Source organism: Candoia aspera, chromosome 4, assembly GCF_035149785.1.
Source record: "Candoia aspera isolate rCanAsp1 chromosome 4, rCanAsp1.hap2, whole genome shotgun sequence".
In the NCBI taxonomy this organism is placed as follows: domain Eukaryota; kingdom Metazoa; phylum Chordata; class Lepidosauria; order Squamata; family Boidae; genus Candoia; species Candoia aspera.
In genome coordinates, this window is record NC_086156.1 from 60,455,226 (window position 1) to 60,476,231 (window position 21,006).

At 43.2% G+C, this 21,006-nt stretch overlaps 1 protein-coding gene across 3 annotated transcripts; it reads left to right on the plus strand.

Moving 5' to 3' along the window:
- The first annotated feature begins 3,371 nt into the window (after positions 1–3,371).
- UPP1 (uridine phosphorylase 1) lies at positions 3,372–19,750 on the plus strand. Of its 3 annotated transcripts, XM_063304231.1 has the most exons (8): positions 3,372–3,555; positions 4,189–4,257; positions 4,951–5,068; positions 7,617–7,775; positions 8,707–8,821; positions 14,324–14,533; positions 15,864–16,010; positions 19,515–19,750. In XM_063304231.1, the coding sequence occupies exons 2-8, from the start codon at positions 4,205–4,207 to the stop codon at positions 19,652–19,654; spliced, it is 942 nt and encodes a 313-aa protein (XP_063160301.1). In that variant the 5' UTR covers positions 3,372–3,555; positions 4,189–4,204; the 3' UTR covers positions 19,655–19,750. The 3 variants fall into 3 exon arrangements, with proteins under 3 accessions (XP_063160301.1, XP_063160300.1, XP_063160303.1); XM_063304230.1 differs by lacking the exons at positions 3,372–3,555; positions 4,189–4,257 and adding an exon at positions 4,265–4,387; XM_063304233.1 differs by lacking the exons at positions 3,372–3,555; positions 4,189–4,257; positions 4,951–5,068 and adding an exon at positions 5,138–5,255 and having other exon boundaries at positions 19,515–19,749.
- Positions 19,751–21,006: the final 1,256 nt, after the last annotated feature.

Below are 21,006 nucleotides of genomic sequence, written 5' to 3' on the forward strand. Positions count from 1 at the left end.
TTGTTAAATGAGGACCACCTGTACATTAATTGCAATCATTTTAGAGTGTGTTTACAAGAGTGTTAATAAATAGACACCTATCTGCCTCATTTGTGACAATGCCTAATGTGTAAAAATGTTGATCAAACTTTTGATAAAGTAAAGCATAATTACTTTTCAAAATAAACCACACAGTAGGATTATTGTCTATATTTCCTACAACAAATAAATCAGTATTGCATAAAATATTTCATTTCTGTTGTTAGATGTAATGGGCTGTGCAAATTGCCTTGAGGAAGAGGAGGAGGTGCCACAGCCAAGGCAACTGTCAGATAAGAGAAATCTGAGCCCAAAGCAGAAATGGGATTTGAGAAAGTGACTCAGACCTGATCCTCCTTAAATTCTCTTTAGGATAAAGGCAGAGTGGGGAGGCACATTCAGAGTTGCAAGATTTTGTTAGTTAACCCTATAATAAAAGTATTTTTAGTATTCATGACTCTGGTGTTCAACTCTGGCCTACTTTGAAGGGCTGATATTAGGAGCCAGAATTGTTCTTGTGAAACACTAGAAAATGAAAGCACAACTGTGACCAGATCAATGGTGTTTTAGAATGGGAAATTGCACTAGCAGAAAAATTAACCCAGCAATAAAACTGTTTGAAAAATGCCATAATAAAGAACAGGGATAGTTAGATTTGGACACCATCATTCACATTATTAATTTTTTTTCCTGATGAGATTGTCTCAATTGGCAGAAATGTCACTTTGCATACATGTTTCATATACATATGTAGAATTTCAGCTGAAGGGGAGATGATTGGGTTTGAATTCCTCCTTTTGTGCATGAACCCCTCTTCTCATATGCTCTAAATGCCTAGATAATATGGTGAGGATGAAGTTAGTTGAGGTACTTCCCTACCCTCCTAGCACTGCCCTAATTGGAACATTAGATGTTGAAATCATACAATTACACATCCTTCCTCTGAGTCAATCTTGTTCTGTGTAAGTTGCATAAATGTAGTTCCACAATCATTCTGGTAATGCTTTTGACTTTTATTTGATGATAAGTTGCACACTCTTTATGTTACACATTTTTTCCTTATCTTTTGAATTATAGGAGATTCAGTATCGAAAAATGCTTGCTTGGTTAGTTGATCTCTAGTGTTTATGTGGTATGTGTAATTTTGGAATTTCTGGTATGACTTCTTTTTTAGTGAATTTTCTGGATTACCTGAAGTGACTATCTGAATTTCATAAGCAAAGTTCACAGAAGTATACACTTTACACACCATGTTGATTCTTTCATCCACACTAACAGTATATTCCACACATTTAAATTGCAAAATATACAATAAATTATGAAAGGAGATCCTGTTCTGCCAGTGTACATTCAAATCATATCACACATTTGGTATAAGAAATATTGTATAAATATATGCACAGTTCACTATAGTCCAGAGACCTCTAAGGTACATGCAAGGGATGACACCTTATAGCTTTTTTTTCCTCCTTTTGAAAGGGCTGACTCATAAGCTTTAAAACATGGATGTCCAACCTTTTGGCTTCACTGGGCCACATTGATTGAAGAGGACCACACATAAAAGGTGCTCGTCAGAAATTTTAATTCTAATTTTACTCTTCATGAGCTTCATCCTTGAAAATAGTTGTTCACAAATGTACGTGCTGCCAAAAAGCGATGTCATGAATAAGGTGTGATTGTAAAGCGAGGGATATTTTTCTCTGGGAAGACAGGTCTTATAAAAGTCCAGTAGAGAGACATGATCAATTTTTTCTTTGAGTTGAATGTCTGATTGCAACTCTGTGCATTCCACCTGAAAATTTGGAGGTAATGTAATTATGTCATCTGAAAATGGAGTTGAAAATATACCCAAATATTGATGATTTTTCCAGAAATCTTGAAACCTGTTCTCAAATTCCTGTATCAAACCAAAAAGCAAGGCTGTATATTTCTTGCTATTCACAGGACTGTGTTTAGCCAACATATTAAAGTGTATAAAATTATTTTCCACAACTTGAGCTTGCCAGACTTTAGGTTTCATTTCAAACGCTGTTATGGTCTGAAACATTGCAGTGATAAGTTGGTTTTCACCTTGAAGATGCATGTTTAACTCATTTAAATGAGTGGTCAAATCCACCAAAAATGCTAAATCTGTGAGCCATTTTTCATCTTCAAGTTCTGGCACAGATTTTCTTTTTGATTCTGTAAACGACTTGATTTCATTTCACAAATCATAAAATCTTTTCAGCATTTTACCCCGACTTAGCCACCGTACTTCAGAAAAGTAAACGATGTCCCCATAATCAGCATCCATACTTTTAAGGAACTCCTGGAATTGGCGATGATTCAGTCCCTTGGCCCTTATGAATTTCACTGCTTTGATGACAATTTGCATAACATTATCAATTTTTAAAGCTTTCATGCATAAATTTTCTTGATGTAGAATGCAGTGATACTTCATCAAATGTGAGCTGCTGGTGGCACTTGCAGTTCTTTGAATTGGCCCAAAGTCACACGTATTTAGACTGGTGATAAGGCTGACCTCCTTCTGTTGGTTGGATATTGTGGCTGTTTCTCTGACGCTGTTATTTTGAATTATGCTATTAAAAATATGTATTTATGGTAGGTTAACCAAATGAGGAGGAGGAGGAGGAGGGAAGACGACATTGTTCCCTGCATGTATGGGTTGATGCAGTTTATCTGATATTTTCATACTGCTATGTGTGATTCCAGTCAGTGTGGCTTGCTCAACAACTATGACAGAAACAAATTACAAGTTAGAGCATGATGTGGCAAGCCAGCCACAGAAAGCCATCACCAAAATAATTGACAGCATGGTGAACAAATGGTATTCTCAAGACTGCAAGGCAGGTCCGAATTCACACAGCACTGCCTCTCTCCATGGCAGCAAGGGCTAATTTTTCCCTGTTAAAAAGATCAGAAGCCCTGAAAAACAATGGGAGGAAGTCTTAGCACCAGTTGCCGGTCTCCTCAAATGACTCATCTAGACCAGTGTTTGTCAACCTTGGCAACTTTAAGATGTGTGGACTTCAACACCCGGAATACCCCAGCCAGCCAGATCCAACCTGCTCAGCCTTTTTCAAGATCAGCCAAAGTCCTCTACCTTCTCCCATTGGTTGGGTGATTGCTCTAAAGCAGTGCTTCTCAATCTTGGCAACTTTAAGATATGCGGACTTAAACTCCCAGAATTCCCCAGCCGCCATGAGTTGAAGTCCGCACATCTTAAAGTTGCCAAGGTTGACAAACACTGGTCTAGAGCGTCAGGAACAAGGATGACAGAGCCGGCAACCCGGCAGGGAAGAAGAGGCTTTGTTTTGTAAGATTCGTTGCATCAGCGGCGACACTTAGTAGAGCAGATACTTCCTTCCCAGCCTGCTCAAACAGGACACAATCGCAGCCTCTCGGTAGCCTTCAGGCGGCCACCGCTTTCCTCGCTTTTCCGACGGCTTGGGAAGGCGTGCGCACGCGCACCTGCCCCGCTTGCTCTCTACCGGCCGGCGGCCTCGCTTCCTCCTATCTCTTCTTGGGCTTTCTCGGGTAAGGATGCTGAGAGGAGGGCCAGCGAAAGAAGGGTGGGACGACCGAGCGGGCTGTTGCGTCGAGGGTCTCTGGGGGCTTTTTGTGGGGAGTACGAGACTCTCCTTTGTAGCCGCCGCACTTCCTCCCGAGCCTGCTGCTTCTGTCGTCTCGGCGAGAGAGAACAGAGCGAGACCCAGCGCCCATCGCGGATGGTCCATTGTGATGTCGCTCGCCCGACCTGCCCCAGTGATGCCGGGGGTAGCCGACCTGCTACCATGAAGCCCCGGCCTGCTACCATGAAGCCTCGGATCTGTCCTGCTTCTAGGACTTTTTCTTCCCCCGCCTTGTTTGGTCCGCACTCCACCCCAAAGAACCCGATCCGCTTAATAGGCACTGGCGGTGGATAAAACCAGACCGGGAGGGGCAACGCGGGGTGTCAAGGTGCAGGGAGCGCTTGTTGCTTAATTCTGTTGCATGAACTGTGGCCGTGATTTTATGCGGCTTCCGGGAAAATGCCCTTGTACTGAGTAAGTGCGCATCGCAACAAAACCTATTCTCTGAGAGCGTGTATTTCCAGAAACCGGTTCCTTATTTGCATAATTTGTGCAGCGCTTGGTGCAACTTTCCCTTTCTCATTCTTTCCCCACTCAGAGTCTGAAGAAATACGATGGCTACTAGCCATGCTCTGAAGAAAAAGACAGCGGACAAGCAATCTGCAGAGTAAGAATTAAATGGAGTGCTGCTTAGAAAGGCACAATGCCTCAAAAATGGGGGACGGGAGGGAAAAATATCTTTCTGGCTGTCATCTATCTATCATAGAAATGGGTGTTCTGAAAAATGGGGGTGTAAGGTATGAGTATTACCACTGTACTTATTATAACAGTTTTCTTAACACACACACACACAAGATCTGTTGTTACAAAGCATTGTTTTCAAAGTAATGTTTATATCTTGATCAATTTATTAATGTCAATTCAGCAGCTGTGCCCATGGAGAGTATTCTTAAATGAGCAGGGATTTGAAAAATGTATTGATTTCAGAATGGGCATTGTGGAAAACTCCAAAATATTCCATTTCTCTCTAATTTGTGATGAAATGACAATGGTTACATGGGTGGTTTGGCAGTTTCCACAAGTAAATCCTCTGTAATAGAAGTACATCAAAATGTTTCACACTGAGTAAAACCTAAGAATCTGTTCACGGTGTCTCAGCACAGTCAGTGAGGAAGTTGATCATACAAAAATGCATTGTATTCATGATGATAACAAAATTTTCAAGAACAGCTGTAATAATTTAGATATTACACTAGCCTTGGTTGATTTTCCTGCCTTATTTGGAGATATAAAGGTAAGAAAGAAAAGGCTCTAGATACCTATTTTGAGATTATGAATTTATTTAACTGTTTATTGATAGAGATGCCAGTGTTCATGTCCCTAATCCACACCTTGAGAAAATGAAAGATGACATCCTGTATCATTTTGCCCTTGGGACCAGTACTCATGATTTTCCTGCCTTATTTGGAGATATAAAGGTAAGAAAGAAAAGGCTCTAGATTGTTAAATCAAGTAACTGTTTCCCTCTTACCACTCTGCAGCTAAGTCCTATGAGAGTCTTCTTGCTTGTGCTACTATATCAGACATAGGTTGAGTTAAAGTTTGCAGAATCTACTTAAAGGCTGAATAACCTGGAGCCAGAAAAATAGTAGTGAAGGTGAGGAGGTTAGTAATTCTCAACTACTCATATTTCATATCCCACCAATCATTCTATCAAAGAATTAGTCTCACCAAGAGAGAGAGAGAGAGAGAGAAGAAAAAAACTTTTCACAAGGATATTTACAGGCACTGTGTTACTATATTTGTTACATTTGGTACTTCAAAGAATCAAAGATTTGCCCTTTGTCCCAGCCCTACTATTTTTGTGTTCTCTTTCCTCCAAGTGATACACATGCCACTAATTGAATAAGAAGAAGATGACATGAGGTCTCCAGTTATTGGTAGACTGGAACTTCCCTTATCCTTCACCAGTGCCTTTGCTAAACTAGCGGAAATGATCTTGAAGTCATAGACGTTGCTCACCATTTTTAATGGGTTTTTTTCCTTTCCTCCTGAAAAATGCCTTGGAAGAAACTTTGTCCTAAATGATGTGCAGACAGATAAAATGGTTCCCTCACTACAGTGAGCTTTTGCATCTACCAGTTACCACTTCCAAATATTTCTGTCTCATTCTTGTGTTCTCCTACAGAAGAACACTTACACCGACACACCTACATATCCTGCCCTCAGGGGTATTGTTGGGGAGATTCAATTTGTAGCTCAGGGTTGAACTGCGGATTCCTTGGTGCTCTCTGAGCCTTGTTGTTTTCTTGCAGATGTTTCATTGCCAGACTAGGCAACATCTTCAGTGCCACCGAAGATGTTGCCTAGTCTGGCAATGAAACGTCTGCAAGAAAACAACAAGGCTCAGAGAGCACCAAGGACTCCACAATTTAGTAATAATCCCCACCAAATTTCTTTATGTATATGCTCAGATGGAGAAATTGAATCAGTTGCCCATGTACTTTTGAATTGTCCTATATATTGTTCTCCGAAATTGGAATTATTAATCTAATCATAAAACATTTGGGTTAGCCTCATCGGGTAATTCTGTGTTTCCTACTTAAAAGATCAGTATTTCAAGCTTCTAGAAAAATGGCTAAATGTGTGCTATGGTATTAAAAGTTGCTGAATCTGAACAAAATCTAGGTATGTGTCATGAGTAAGGATGGCGAGCAGCATTTCTTGGTTTTCTGAAGACATTTCTAAACGTATCTGTTTAATTGCTTGTTCCTCCCTCTTTCGATGGGAGTAGGAGTTTGTTAGGATTGATGTCCTGATTACCATGAAACACACTGAGGCGAGGACTTGGTCTCTAATATTTATTAGTAGTACTTAACAAGAATCCTAACAAACTGAGAAAGCGTGGGAAAACCCAGCCATATAAACCCCAAAGGTTAAGGCGGTCCCGATCTGTGTCTCTTTGAATGGCTGAACAGTTCCTCAGTGCTACGCATGCGCTTGACAGTCTGGGTGAGAGCCCCCTGCTCGCCATCCTTACTCATGACAGTATGCTTAGTTTCTGTTATGAATGGTTTTATGCAGGATGCTTTATATTTTCACTGTGTTTTTTGGTTTATGATCATATATAAATAAATGCATGAATTGTTCATCCTTGCCTTAGAAAATGGAGTCAGTAACCTATAGTGGCCTAGAGACCAGAGAAATCTAGATTTTATTGTGGTTCAATTGTTCAATCATGGAGAAGACCCTATGTGGTCGCTAAGAGTCAAAAATGACTTGATGGCACACAATCAATCAAATCAATCAATTGCTCAGTCACTTTGTGACTCAATGGATATAAGTTTGCTAGCATTATGTGTCAGTAACTTTTGTAAGCTCGTGCATCAAGCAACCTTCTCCTCCCTCATCTCTTTTTCGATTGCCTCCAATTTTTCTAAGCATTAGAATCTTTCCAAATACTTTTGTCCTAAGTCCCCAGAATATTTAAGTTCCAGCTTCAATATCAGTCCTTCCAGTGAGCAATCTTCTATTTATTTACTTACAACATATTCAGAATATAAATTAAATAAATTAAGGTGGCAGTATAGAGCTTTGGTGCACTCAGGCTCAAATCTATATTTGAGTTCCTATAGATTAGAAATTTTAACAACCTAATTTTTCCTGCTGGTATAGTTGACTTGGAGCATGATGGCCAAGGATGAGAGATGGTAGGTGCTGTAGTCCACAAAATTTGGGAGAGACACATAGGTTGCTGCCCATAGTCCCTGTTCTAAGTGGACATATTGAAAACTAAACTTTGGAACATTAACTGACCAGGATGTGTTCTAACGGTACATTTATAACTTTTTTCCTGTAATAAACACTTGAAGAGATTTATAATGCTGCACAGTGGAGCAATATCTAGAAATCATTTTAGTTCAGTTAGTTTTTGAAACCATCGTTTGTGACCTTCATTTAATTTTAGTGCACATTGAAAGTGTACATTTTCTTAACAATATGCTTCATTTATTTAATTCTGTTTAGTTTGTATGTGTTGGAGGAAGTCCTTCCCGGATGAAAACTTTTATTACCTACATTGCTGAACAGCTGGATATTGGTAACCCTGGTTATGACTATCCCAATATATGTGCTGGAACAGATCGGTATGCAATGTACAAAGCAGGCCCTGTGCTATCAGTCAGTGTAAGTTTACTATATATTTTAAAAACATATCATTATATGAAAAAATGCCTTTGAAAAAAGAAAGCCACATAATCCTGTGACTTCCTTAGGTCAGGACATTGATCTTCTTTTTGAGAGGAGAAAAGTAAATTCCATTTTTTAATGAAGTCTAATATTTCCAACTGAATAATCAGTTATAAATATGGCTGACAGAGAATAAATATACAATGACTATATACCCCAAAGGAAGACCTGAAAATTGAAAGGGTCTCTGCTTTTTTCTGAGAATAGAAAATGCTGTTGAAAATAAATGAATGGATGGAACATGCAATAGATGTAGATATTTCTGGACACAATACAATTAAAAAAGAAGAGAAATTTTGGATCCCAAACATATTTTTTACCAGTCATTTGAAATATGGAAATGGTTTTGGGGTGAATTATGCCCCAAGAAATAGATAAAAGGAGGAAGAGAGATAAAACAGCTGTTTGAGGTCTTGGGGAGGCAAGCAGTGACTTGTCCATGTTGGTTTCAGAAGAGAGTAGAGAGGAGGGGGGGGGAGCCAGGAGTTCCAAGGAGGGGAGTGGCTGTTCCCTCCAAACCACTTGTCAAAAGATTCACACCTGGCCTGTTCTAGCACAGGTTTCAGGTAAACCTGAAGCCACCTGACTTGCAAGCCCTTCAGCCAATGCCAGAGGAGAAGGCTGAGAGCCCTGCCCTGTGACACTGGTTATCCAGAGTGCTTTGTTGTTAAGCGGCTCTGGATAAATATGTTGTTGTTCATTCTCCTAGCAAAAATGTTCAGCTTCCTCTATAAGTAATAGAGAATAATCTGTCATGCTGTTTTACTCCTCTGTTAACATGCATACTCATTCATACATAAACAGAATACATGAAATGATAAATAAATATTCATTGTGGATTCCTCCCCCTCCCATTTTCACATTTCAGCATGGAATGGGAATCCCTTCAATTGCCATCATGTTACATGAACTCATCAAGCTGCTGTATCATTCCAAATGCTGCAATGTAACCATTATTCGTATTGGCACATCTGGTGGAATAGGTATTTCTATTGTTATTTCATTACATCACAGTAATTGGTTTATGGCATCATAAAATACTATTGATTGATTGATTGTATTTTTCCACTGCCCATCTTGAAATGACTCTGGGCGTTTTACAAATAAATTAAAACAGTAAAAATTAATATCAATTAAAAAGATACCTTATAAAATACAAATACACATATATAATAAAAACTCTAAAATATAAAATCTAGAACCCAAGATGGTGAATCACAGTCTTGTTAAAATTTCCTGGGGCTGTGTCAAGGTGCCAGCCACCCACACGACAAGCTATCCCCCCTTCCACCCTAAGCGAGGTGGCACAGCCATGTCCTGAACCCTTTTGGAAAGGCAGGAGAGTGGGGGCTTGCCTTATCTCTGGGGATAGCTTATTCCAAAGGGTGGGAGCTGTATCAGAGAAGGCCCTCCTCCTGGACCCTGCCAATTGACAATCTCTCGTGGACAGGGTCTGTAACATGCCCTCTCTGCATGACCAGGTAGGATGGGTCAATGTAAGAGGGGTGAGGTGATCCCTCAGGTAACCCGGTCCCATGCCATGTAGGGCTTTAAAGGTGATAACCAACACCTTGAATTGAACCCCGGAGCAGACTGGCACCCAATGCAGCTCGCGTAGCAGAGTTGTTATATGGGCCACCTTTGGGGTTCCTAAAACTGCTCACGTGGCCGCATTCTGGACCAGCTGTAGCTTCCGGATACTCTTCAAGGGTAGCCCCATGTAGAGCGCATTACAGAAGTCCATATGGGAGATGACTAGGGCATGAGTGACTGACTGGATGGACTCCTGATCCGGGAAAGGGCATAGCTGGTGCACAACATTAAGTTGGGCAAAGGCTCCCCTGGCCACGGCTGCCACCTGCTCTTTGAGCAGGAGCCGCGACTCCAGGAGAGCCCCCAGGTTCCACACTGGATCTTTCTGGGGCAATGCAATCCCATCCAGCACTAAAGATACTAATTTCCTGGATATCAAGGGGCCCCCAACCCACAGCCACTCCATCTTACCAGGGTTCAGCTGAAACCTGTTGTTCCCCATCCAGACCCCTACAGCCTCCAGACACCGAGAGAGGGCGGTCACAGCATCACTTACCTCACCTGGAACAGAGATGTATAATTGGGTATCATCAGCATATTGATGATACCTCATCCCGTGGTGAGGGATGATCTCACCCAGTGGTTTCATGTAGATATTAAAGAGGAGTGGAGGGAGTACCGAACTCTGCAGCACCCCACAAAGGAGGGGCTGCGGGCCGGATCTCTCGCTCCCTATCACCACCAATTGGGACCAGCCTTGGAGGAAGGAGGTGAACCAGTGCAAGACCACACTGCCCACCCTTAACTCCCTGAGCCGCCCCAAAAGAATACCATGGTCGATGGTATCGAAAGCTGCTGAGAAGTCAAGAAGAGCAAAGATGGATGCACTGCCACCATCCCGCTCCTGCCAGAGATCATCCAAAAGTGCGACCAAAGCTGTTTCTGTCCCATATCCGGGCCTGAAGCCTGACTGAAAAAGGTCCAGATAATCAGTTTCATCCAGGATCCTCTGGAGCTGCAACACCACCACTTTCTCAACCACCTTTCCTAAAAAGGGGAAGTGGGAGACTGGATGAAAATTGTCCAGCATGGTGGGATCCAGTGATGGTTTCTTGAGGAGGGGGTGCACCAGCACCTCTTTAAAAGCAGCTGGGAACACTCCCTCCTCCAAGGGTGAATTCACCATCGCCTGGACCCACCCACACATCACCTCCTGAGCTGCCTTCACCAGCCAGGAGGGACAGGGATCTAACTGACAAGTGGTGGCATTTACAGTCCGGAGAATCCTGTCCACTTCCTTGGGCCCAACAGGGTCAAACTGTTCCCACATAACTACATTCCCCAGGCATCTCCACAGACCATGTCTCATGCTTGGCATCCAACTTGGAATGGATCCAAGCAATTTTATCCTCCAGATGCCCAGAAAACTCCTCTACATGGCCCTGTAGGTGGGTCTCTGGGCCCACCTTCCCCAAAAGGGATCAAGTGATCTTAAACAGGGCCGTCAGGTGGCATTCTGTGGATGCAATAAAAGCAGAGAAATATTGACGTTTTGCCGCTCTTATCGCCACAAGGTAGGCCTTAATAGCGGCTATAGCTTGTGTTCGGTCGGATTTGGTCTTTGTCTTCCTCCAGTGGTGCTCTAGATGTCTCTTAATCCTCTTCAGAAACCTCAGCTCCTCCATAAACCACGGTGAGTGTCGGGTTCGATTTGACAAGAGAGGTTGCACAGACGTGATCCTGTCCAAGGCCCCGGCCGCCTCCCTATTCCAGGCAGCAGCCAGGGCCTCTGCTGGACCATGCAGCAGATCCTCGGGTATAACCCCCAGCTTCCTCTGAAACCCTGCCAGGTCCATCAGTCACTGGGGGTGGACCAATCAAATGGGTCCTGCCTCCCTGTGGAGGGGGGCAGCATAGAAGAATCTCAAGGTCACCAGGGCATGATCTGACCATGGCAAGGGGGATAGATTTAACTCTCCCCTCAGATCACATTGCCCCTGCTCTGACAAGAAAACCAAGTCTGGCGTAAGGCCACTGTCTCGAGTCAGGTCCCGAATAATCTGGGACAGGCCCATGGCTGCCATGGTGGCCATGAACTCCCAAGCTGTCTGCGAGGCATGCCCTGGAGATGGCAGATTAAAGTACCCCAGAACCATGAGTCTGGGAAATTCCACTGCCAACCCCAAGATGGCCTCCAGCAGCTCAGACAGGGAGGTTACTACACAGCAGGGAGGCTGGTACAGTAGCAACACTCCCAACTGTTCTTGGGAGCCCAACTTCAAAAACGGTCTCACAACTGGCCACGTGAAGCAGCACCCCTTGAGGCTACTAGAGACTCCCAGATGACAACAGCCACCCCTCCTCCCCTGCCCTGGAGTTTTGGCTGGTGCCATACTGTAAACCCGACCGGGCACATTTCTGAAAGGGGCACCCCCACTTCAGGACCAGCCAGGTCTCGATAATACATGCAAGGTCTGCCCCCTCCTCAGTGATCAGATCACGTATAAAGCAATCAGCCCTCAGGTCAACGAATGCCATTTAAACGTTTTTTTTATACAGGTCAACTTTGAAAAATCAAAAATTCTAGTTTTTGCCAAGAGAGCTAAGCAGCATTCCTGGAAAGCAGAAGGGCATAAATTAGAACAGGTCAATGTATTTAATACCTTGGAGTGGTCTTCCACTTGAAAGGTACTTGGTATGCACACCACAACTACGCAACGCAATCAGCCCTCCAGTCAATGAATGCCATTAAACCTTTTTTTTATACTGGTGGAGGACAATTAGTACCTGCAGCTTTAAAACTTTTTGGGGCCAAAACATTGGCTCAAATTCTTTATGGGGCACAAATAGGAATTTATATGAAGAAGGTGCCACAGGAAACAGTCCAAACAAAATTCCTGCGATTAATTTTGGCCGCACCCAACAGTACATCAAATGCCCAGTTAAAGCTCGAGACAGGAATGCCGTCAATTCAAGTGAGGGCCTGGAAGCTGATGATAAATTATTGGCTAAAAATCCAAATTTTCCCAGTTGGTCTAACTCCTTTAGTCCTAGTAGATAATTTCTCTTCACCCTGGAAGCAGGCAGTAGAATATAAGCTGGCTTCATATGGACTCTCTCCTCTCCTCTTAACATCATTAGGCTATGATCAAGCCAAACAAATAGTCATCCAAAGAATGAAGGACATGGAGTTCCAGAATGAACTTAATAGGCTCCCACAATATAACAGAATTTGGATAAATAGGGGCATAGGGGAACCAGCAAGATATCTCCTAAATTTAACATTTCCTAAGTTGAGAATCACATTCTTTAAAGCCAGATTCAATATTCTCCCATCTGCACTACTCCAAGGCAGATACAGCAAAGTCCCCATAGCTGAGCAAATCTGCCCATGTGGTGAAGAAGAAGTAGAAGCCATCTTACATGTACTGCTACACTGTAAATTTTATAGGGATATCAGGTCAATCTACATTTTGCCCCTAATAGATAAATTCCCTGGGTATCCAGATAATTTTTACATGAACTATCTACTTCAGGATCTAAAACCTTACATTACGTGTACAGTTGCCAAATTCTGTGTTGCTGCAATGAAAATACGACAAATCCAGACAAAGAAATAACTCCCTATTTTAAACATACTTTTAAATTTGAAATATTTTAATTGATAACTTGTCAGGGGATATATATTTTTACTTTTATAATTTCTTACCGTATAATTTCTAATGTTTTAGGCTCACCCCATAAAGTAACAGATGCATTAATACAGTAATAGCAGAGTGAATGCTGTATTATTATGTTACATATTTTGTTAGTTTGTAGTTTATTATTGTATTTCTTGATTGTACTTGGTTTTTTTCTTTTAAATTTTGCTGGTCATTGACTGCAACTAATAAAATACAGATCACGTATAAGGGGGGCCTTGTTGTTAACTGACCTGGTGTTAAGAAGCAGCAGCTGAAAGCCAGGGCCTGGATGGATCTGCTGTTCAGGGCCTGGGTCTGAGCAAAGAGGGCAGAACATGCCACTGGTACCAAACACTGTCTTCCCTGAAGATGGCCTGCCCTCTGACTCTGACCATGGCACCCCCGCCCTGTCAGCACCTGAATAGAGCAACCTGCCCTAAATCCCCCAGAGTTCCTAGTTCTGTCTCCTCCCAATCCCGGCCCTCCAGCTACCTGGTTAGGGTTCTCTCCATCCAATCACACCACAAATGGACACCAATCACAGGGTGGTGGTGAGCCCTCCAGCACTCCAGCTCATGCTTTCAGCGCTGCGAGGACTCAACCACCACTCCTACACCTACTGCGCCCCCTTCACCAGCCTCTCTCACTAGCTGGCAGGGGCTCCACACTCACTTCTCCCTGACTCTCACTCAGGGTGGATGATCCTCACATACAACCTCATTCACCCTCAGATTCCCTCCCTATCTTTCACACCAGGGAGGGAGTATCCCACTCATCACACTGGAGGGGACCCCAGCAGGGTGCTCAACTCCTTGCTCTAGGAGGGACTGTGCCTCTGTTCTTCTGGGGGGAACCGTCTTGGTCTGCAGGGACACTCTCCAGGATGCCCCATGCTGGGTTCACTGGGACGCCCCCAATACTTGCTGCACTGCTTGGCTACCGTGCTGCGCCTCCACTGCTCCTGGGGCTCTATCCCGAGTCTGTCAGGACGGCCCAGTGTCCTAGTTGTGCTTGGTTGCTTGGTGCCCCTCCTGGCCTCGTTGGAACTGCACGCCTCGCCTGGTCGTCACGCTGCACTTCCACCACTCGGCACCTTGGGAAGTTCCATGGGGGTTCCGTCCGCATCCACTGGGCCACCCCCCACGATTTGCACCAGATCCCCAGTGGTCCAGGGGCGCTTGCAGCACTCTGCCTCACTGCAGCTGCTGCCACCGCCACTGTGATTGGTTTATGGTATCATAAAATACAAATTATATATTTATAATGTAGGTTTGACACCAGGCTCCGTGGTGATCACAAAGCAAGCTGTAGATGCTACCTTCAAGCCACAGTTCGAACAGATTATTTTGGGGAAGTCTGTCATTCGCAGTACATGCTTAGATGAAATGCTAGCTGAAGACCTTATGGAGTGTGCCAAGGAACTTGATCAGTTCAACACAGTTGTTGGAAACACAATGTGTACTCTGGACTTCTATGAAGGTAAGGCTAGTTGAGTACAACCGTGTTTAAAAGTAAAACAAAATTTTCTTAACATTAAATAAGAAACAAACCACCACATGAAGAAAATACATAATTCAGACTCCAGATGTAGTTGAATACTTTTACATGTAAAATGGGGGAAGACTTGAATGGAACCTACTTATTTTTCTAGAATTTCATCCAAGTATATCTTCAAGTCCAAAAGGAGGTTTAACTTACAATAATATTTACCTGGTTCAGATCAAATGATCATTTTTTAATCTATTTAAACTAAATTGTCATTTTAATTTTTATTTTCTGCATAAATGCCTTGATGATGTGTAACACAGGGCATGTGCTTGTATTTAAAACAAGTTCCCTTCTTATTTGCATGTATGCAAATACGTGTATGTTTTGAACTGCATCTGAACTGTGGTAGATGTCATTATAATAAATGTTTGCCACAAGTTAAACATTTGGACTATAGGCATTCAACAGGTACATGGTAGTGACCTGCACTAAATTAATAATTATTAAGGTATCTTAAGGTGATATGAGGTCCGGATATGAATCACATAGCTCAGCCATACAATCCAAACCGCCCAATTCAAAACAGCATAGCTGTCATTAGAGAAATTTCCCCCACTTCCATTCTGTCATTGGAGATGAGCAGTATTAACCATTGTGACAGCTTCTGACTGAGGCAGAGAAGTAGGAAAATATAGAAGATGTATGTGGAAAGAAGGAAGGAAGGAAGGGAGGGAGGGAGGGAGGGAGGGAGGAAGGAAGGGAAGGAAGGAAGGAAGGAAGGAAGGAAGGAAGGAAGGAAGGAAGGAAGGAAGGAAGGAAGCAAGCAAGCAAGCAAGCAAGCAAGCAAGCAAGCTAGCTAGCTAGCTAGCTAGCTTTGTGAATGCAGGGGTCAGCATAGAGTTCTCTGTTGTGCTCATTGGTCTAAAAATAGCAGAGAGCTGGGTCAAAGAATAAATCTTGAGTGAAAATCTAAGTGTACGTTCTTCAGTAGCAGGGCAGAATTTGTGAGTAATGTATGAATGTATGAACAAAAAGACACCTTTCCAGAACTACCAAATATGCTTTGTTTAGGGTTTACTGTAGCTTAAAAGTCACTAGTACAGATACCTGCTCATCACACACATACAAATTATCTCTCCAACTCTAACTTTCCTGGCTAGATAGTTCCAGATATGCTTACTATTTTGGTCTGGCATCTTGCTTCCCCTTGCAATTATTGACCCCTTCAAGGGTACTTTAGTGGAACTTTAGTCATCTGTCCAGGACCTTATTGCAGAGATGTATATTTTTACATCTTCAGTGACACGTTGTGCATTTGTAGGTCAAGCTCGTCTTGATGGTGCCATCTGCACATACACTGAAGAAGAGAAACTACAATATTTGAAGGAAGCCCACAAGGCTGGAGTCAGAAATATTGAGATGGAATCTTCTGTTTTTGCAGCTATGTGCAATCTTAGTGGCCTCAAAGGTAACTGCATGTATACGATCTTATTTAATCCACTAGCTATACTGAATTGTTTGTAGTGTAAGTAGGAGTAATAGAATAATTGTGAAACTGGTACCTGGAGACGGGGTGGGCCATTGTCAGGGAAGGCAACCTGATTTATATCAATTTTATTTATTTATTTATTTGTGTTTGTGTGTGTGTACTGTGTGTGTGTGTATTTCAAATTTATATCACCGCCCATCTCTCCCGAAAAGGGGACTCTATATGTCAGTATTGCCTTCCTGCCACCCCACAATGCTCTGCCACAAGGCCTGGTAACCAGGGCGCTTGTCATGAGTAAGGATGGCGAGCAGGGGGCTCCCATCCAGGCTGTAAAGTGCATGCGTAGTACTGAGGAATTAGGTAGCCATTCAAAGAGACACAGATTGGGCCCGCCTTAGCCTTTGGGGTTTATATGTCTGGGTTTTTCCCACGCTTCTTCAGTTTGTTAGGATTTTCTGTCATGTAGCAGTAATAAAACACTAGAGACCTATTCTTGTCTCAGCGTGGTTCCTGGCTGTTAGGACAGCGCTAGGGACCCTGGCTTCCAGCGGCTGCTGCTGCCTAATGCACCATACACCTGTAAGAAAGCTGACCTCATCCATTAACTTGATACCAAACCTGGGCCTAGGGGAGGAATGTTCCCATCTCAGAGATGTGCCCAGCCAGGTGTCAGGTGTGGCATCAGTCGTGAACCCAGGGTCGGGATGGAGGTGTGGCAAATGTTATCTGAGAAATCCTAGTAACTTTCAGGGGTGCTGCTCCACAGATTGCAAGGTGTGAGGCCTTGTTTGTGAATTTGGGCTGTAGGGATCAGAAGGGACTGTTGCTTGTGTACAGACTCCCTGCTGCATAGAGCTACTGGAGTCTGTGGCTGGGTTGACAGTGGGATTCGCCAGACTTATGGTTTTTCAGTCAGCTGTCCTTGGATGGGGACTTGGAGGCAGCTTGGGAGTTTGTGGCCACCATGGCAGACATGGACTTGACTCAAGTTACCTTTGGCCTGACTCACAGCTGAGGCCTTTCTTAAGGATGACCTCATGGCAATAAGTGTTTTGGAAAACGTTATTTCTCCACCCTTATTGCATCCAGAGAGCCAACTACTGACCCTTTTCAGGGTAACCTGTTCCTTCTTGGGTAAGAAGGACCCACAGAAACACTTGCAGGGCTGCTGAGGGGACTATTCTAGGCTTCTGTGAGATAAAGTTGCTCGGATTTAATCAAAGTTGGAATCGAGACATACAGGTCCTGAGGAGTTGCCTGAGGCACGGTCTTACCCAATTATCTGGGAAGAGTTTGAACCTGTTAGCCCTGATTAAGTGGACAGGGTCCACTTTTAGATCTCTGTCCCTCCTGGTTGATTAAGGTCTCCTGGGAGGTGACAAGTGGTTGGGCCCATGCAGTGGTGAATGATTATCTGTGTGGGGGCAGTGCGTGCATGTGATTCTATCTTGAAGGAGGTAGTTGTTGTCCCTCTCCTTGAGAGACTATCACTGAACCCAATGGATCTGGACAATTTTCATCAGTCTCCAACCTTTTCTTCTTAGAGAAGGTGGATAAGAAGGGGTTGGCTTACAGCTCCAGAGGGCCCTGAAAGAAGTGGATTATTTGGATTCTTTTCAGTCAGGATTCAGGTCTGATTATAGTACAGAGACAGCATTGATTGCACTTGTTAATTACCTCTGTTGAGCTTGGGATGGGATAGTGCATCCATCCTGGGTTGGCCTTTTGGATTGGCCTAGGGGATTGGGAGTATACTGATGATATCTAGTGGTACATCTCTGACCAATTGTTGACCAAGTGGTGCTGCCGAGGTCCTTTACCAGTGCCTGGACTCTATGGTATCTGGATAGAGGAGAACAGGCTTTTGCTCAACCCTGGCAAGATTGAGTAGCTGTGGAGGTTTAAGGCCTCTGGCTCTGGAAATTTTCCATCTTTAACTCTGCCAGTCAGAGTTGGTACACAATTTGGGGATCCCCCTGGACTCACGGCTCCTGCTCAAATAGCAGGTGGCAGCTGTAGCTGGAGGCTTTTGCCCAGGTTTGTCTTATGCATCAGTTGCATCTATTCCTGGACTGGGAGACCTTGCTCTTGGTGATTCATTCCTGGAGTTTGAATTACCATAATACATTCTACATGGTAAAAAGCATTTCAAAACTGCAATTGGTCCAGAATAAGTGGCACAGACAGCTTTCGGCGTTTCTTATTACGCTCGTATACATTGTTGTCCCATGAGCTGCGCTGACTCCCAATAGGCTTCTGGGTGTGATTCAAAGTGCTGATTATCACCTATAAAGCCCTACATGGCACAGGGCCAGGCTATTTGTGGGACCCCACCTCTCTCATTGTTTCTGCTGGGCCCACTAGGTCTAGCAGAGAAGGCATGCTCCAGGTCCCGTCTATCAAAAAGTGCCATCCCATCTTGTTGGACCCAGAAGCTGTGCTTCCTTTGTGGCAGCACCTGCCCTGCAGAACAGTATCCCTCTAGAAATTCGGATGGAGCTGATCCTGTTAGCCTTTTTCAAGGCTTTGAAAGACTTAGCTGTTTCCCCAGGATTTTGGGCCCGGAAGTTTAGTGAGCTCTGCTGCTGATGTGTTTTTAGTGATTGAAGTTTATTATTTTAACCATGGGCATCATGGGTTATACACATGCTATAGTTGTTATTTTAATCCTTGTATGCTGCACAGAAAAAAGGGACGCGGTGGCGCTGCAGGTTAAATCACTGAGCTGCTGAGCTTGCCGATCGGAAGGTCGGCGGTTCGAATCCGCGTGACGGGGTGAGCTCCTGTTGCTAGTCCCAGCTCCTGCCAACCTAGCAGTTCAAAAACATGCAAATGTGAGTAGATTAATAGGTACCGCTTTGGCGGGCAGGTAACGGTGTTCCATGTAGTCATGCCGGCCACATGACCATGGAAGTGTCTACGGACAAACGCCGGCTCTTCGGCTTTGAAACGGAGATGAGCACCGCCCCCTAGAGTCGGACACGACTGGACTTAATGTCAAGGGAAACCTTTACCTTTACTATGCTGCACAGAGTCACTGTTCTGAGATGGGCAACCGTATAAATCATATAAATACATACATACATACATACATTTTATAAAGATACATAGATAATTTGGAAATATACAAAGTTTGGAAACAGTGGCTTGAGGCTAAATATCTTTTCCATTGTTCACAGCTTCTTGCTTTATTTACTGAATGCACCATAACAGATCTTAACATGTTTTATAGCATAACTATTGCCATGCCCTCTCTTGACTTACTCTGATCCATACCATTGTCCCTACTGTTGTCAACTGAGTTGTATCTCCCTTAAATGATTTATTCCCTCTCCTACTTATAAAAATTAGACAATAACATGATTTTTTCTCTCAGTATTCATATATTATTATTATAGTTGTTGTTATAGTTTTATTTATTATTAGATTATTATCTTTCAAATAATTTGGGGATAACTTTGAACTTGTTTTATAAATGTTAAGGTGCTGTAGTATGTGTTACACTCCTGAACCGACTTGAAGGCGACCAGATCTCCACACCTCATGATGTTTTGAAGGAATACCAGACAAGGCCACAGAAGCTTGTGGGACATCTGATTAAGAAACGTTTTGGGAAAAAGTGACTTTCTACACTATATATACAGGAACACGAATCTTTCCTTTTACTTGAATTCCTGTTAAAAATGTTTCCTCAGTGTAAAATAACTATCATAAACTGCAGTCCTGTGCACACTTCTCCATTGAACAGAATGGATGTCATGTTCATCGTTTCAGTGTTAAAGGTGCATCGTAATGTTTCGCATGTCATTTGGCTGATGCGTGTTTCGGTTGGGAGGGGAGGAGGATTCTGTCTCCTGGGATGTTATCTGTATTCAGCAGGATTGGAATGTGTTTGGGTTATTTTGTGTGTTCAAGGTTTCCTTCCCAGGACATCAGCAGAAATTGTTACCAGCACCTGGGGTGGGGAATTTGAAATGGTTGGGCGAGGGGAGGGATTACGTTTGTGCTGAGGTTTTTTAGTTTGTATTTGGCGCGCTTTTGCTCATTCTCAGCTTTCTCTGTATTTGCACACTATTCTTTAATAAATCAGATTTCATTAAGTTCCTGCTTGTGAGTCTGGTTCTGTTAGGATAGGCAATCATTACATAAAGCTGAGAATCTTTAAATTTACCGTCAGCCCCTTTCCAGAGTTATCTTGTGAGGGAGAAGTGCTAGCGATGACTGAACCAAAACCCCAAACCGGGGAAAGCGAGGACACGAGTGATGGGGAACCCGACTCCACGGTGAGGAGAACAGAGAGGGTTCCATTGTAATGATTGCCTATCCTAACAGAACCAGACTCACAGGCTATTTTTAAATGTATACATATAGAACAGTGCTGTTAATTCTTCAAGGCAGCACTCTGTAACATTAGAAAATATTTTTAATCAACTCTGTATTGTTTTCCAAGATAAAATCTATTATTAAAGCAAAGCTGTAGTGCTACTTAAAACCTCTGCCCAAAGTATTAGACAAATTAGTCTTGGAGCCTGACAAAATCCATGGCAGTCATTAGCTCAAGCTAAAATTCTTAATGCCTTAAGACTGTCAACTTTTTTGTACTTATCTGGGCATGAGGATTTGGAGCATGGGATTGCATAAGATTGTGCTTTTGTAGATCCTTTTTTTATTTTTCAAGTACTGAAAACAAGGAATTGATTGATTTCAGATTTTATTACATAGCTAAGAGGAAGCAAGTGATTGCAAGACTGATATGTAAATGAATGCTCAACTTTAACCCATTCTAGGACATCTTCTGGAGAAGATGCTGATGCTAGGGAGAGTGGAGGGCAAAAGGAAGAGGGGCCGACCAAGGGCAAGATGGATGGATGATATTCTAGAGGTGACGGACTTGCCCCTGGGGGAGCTGGGGGTGTTGACGACCGACAGGAAGCTCTGGTGTGGGCTGGTCCATGAAGTCATGAAGAGTTGGAAG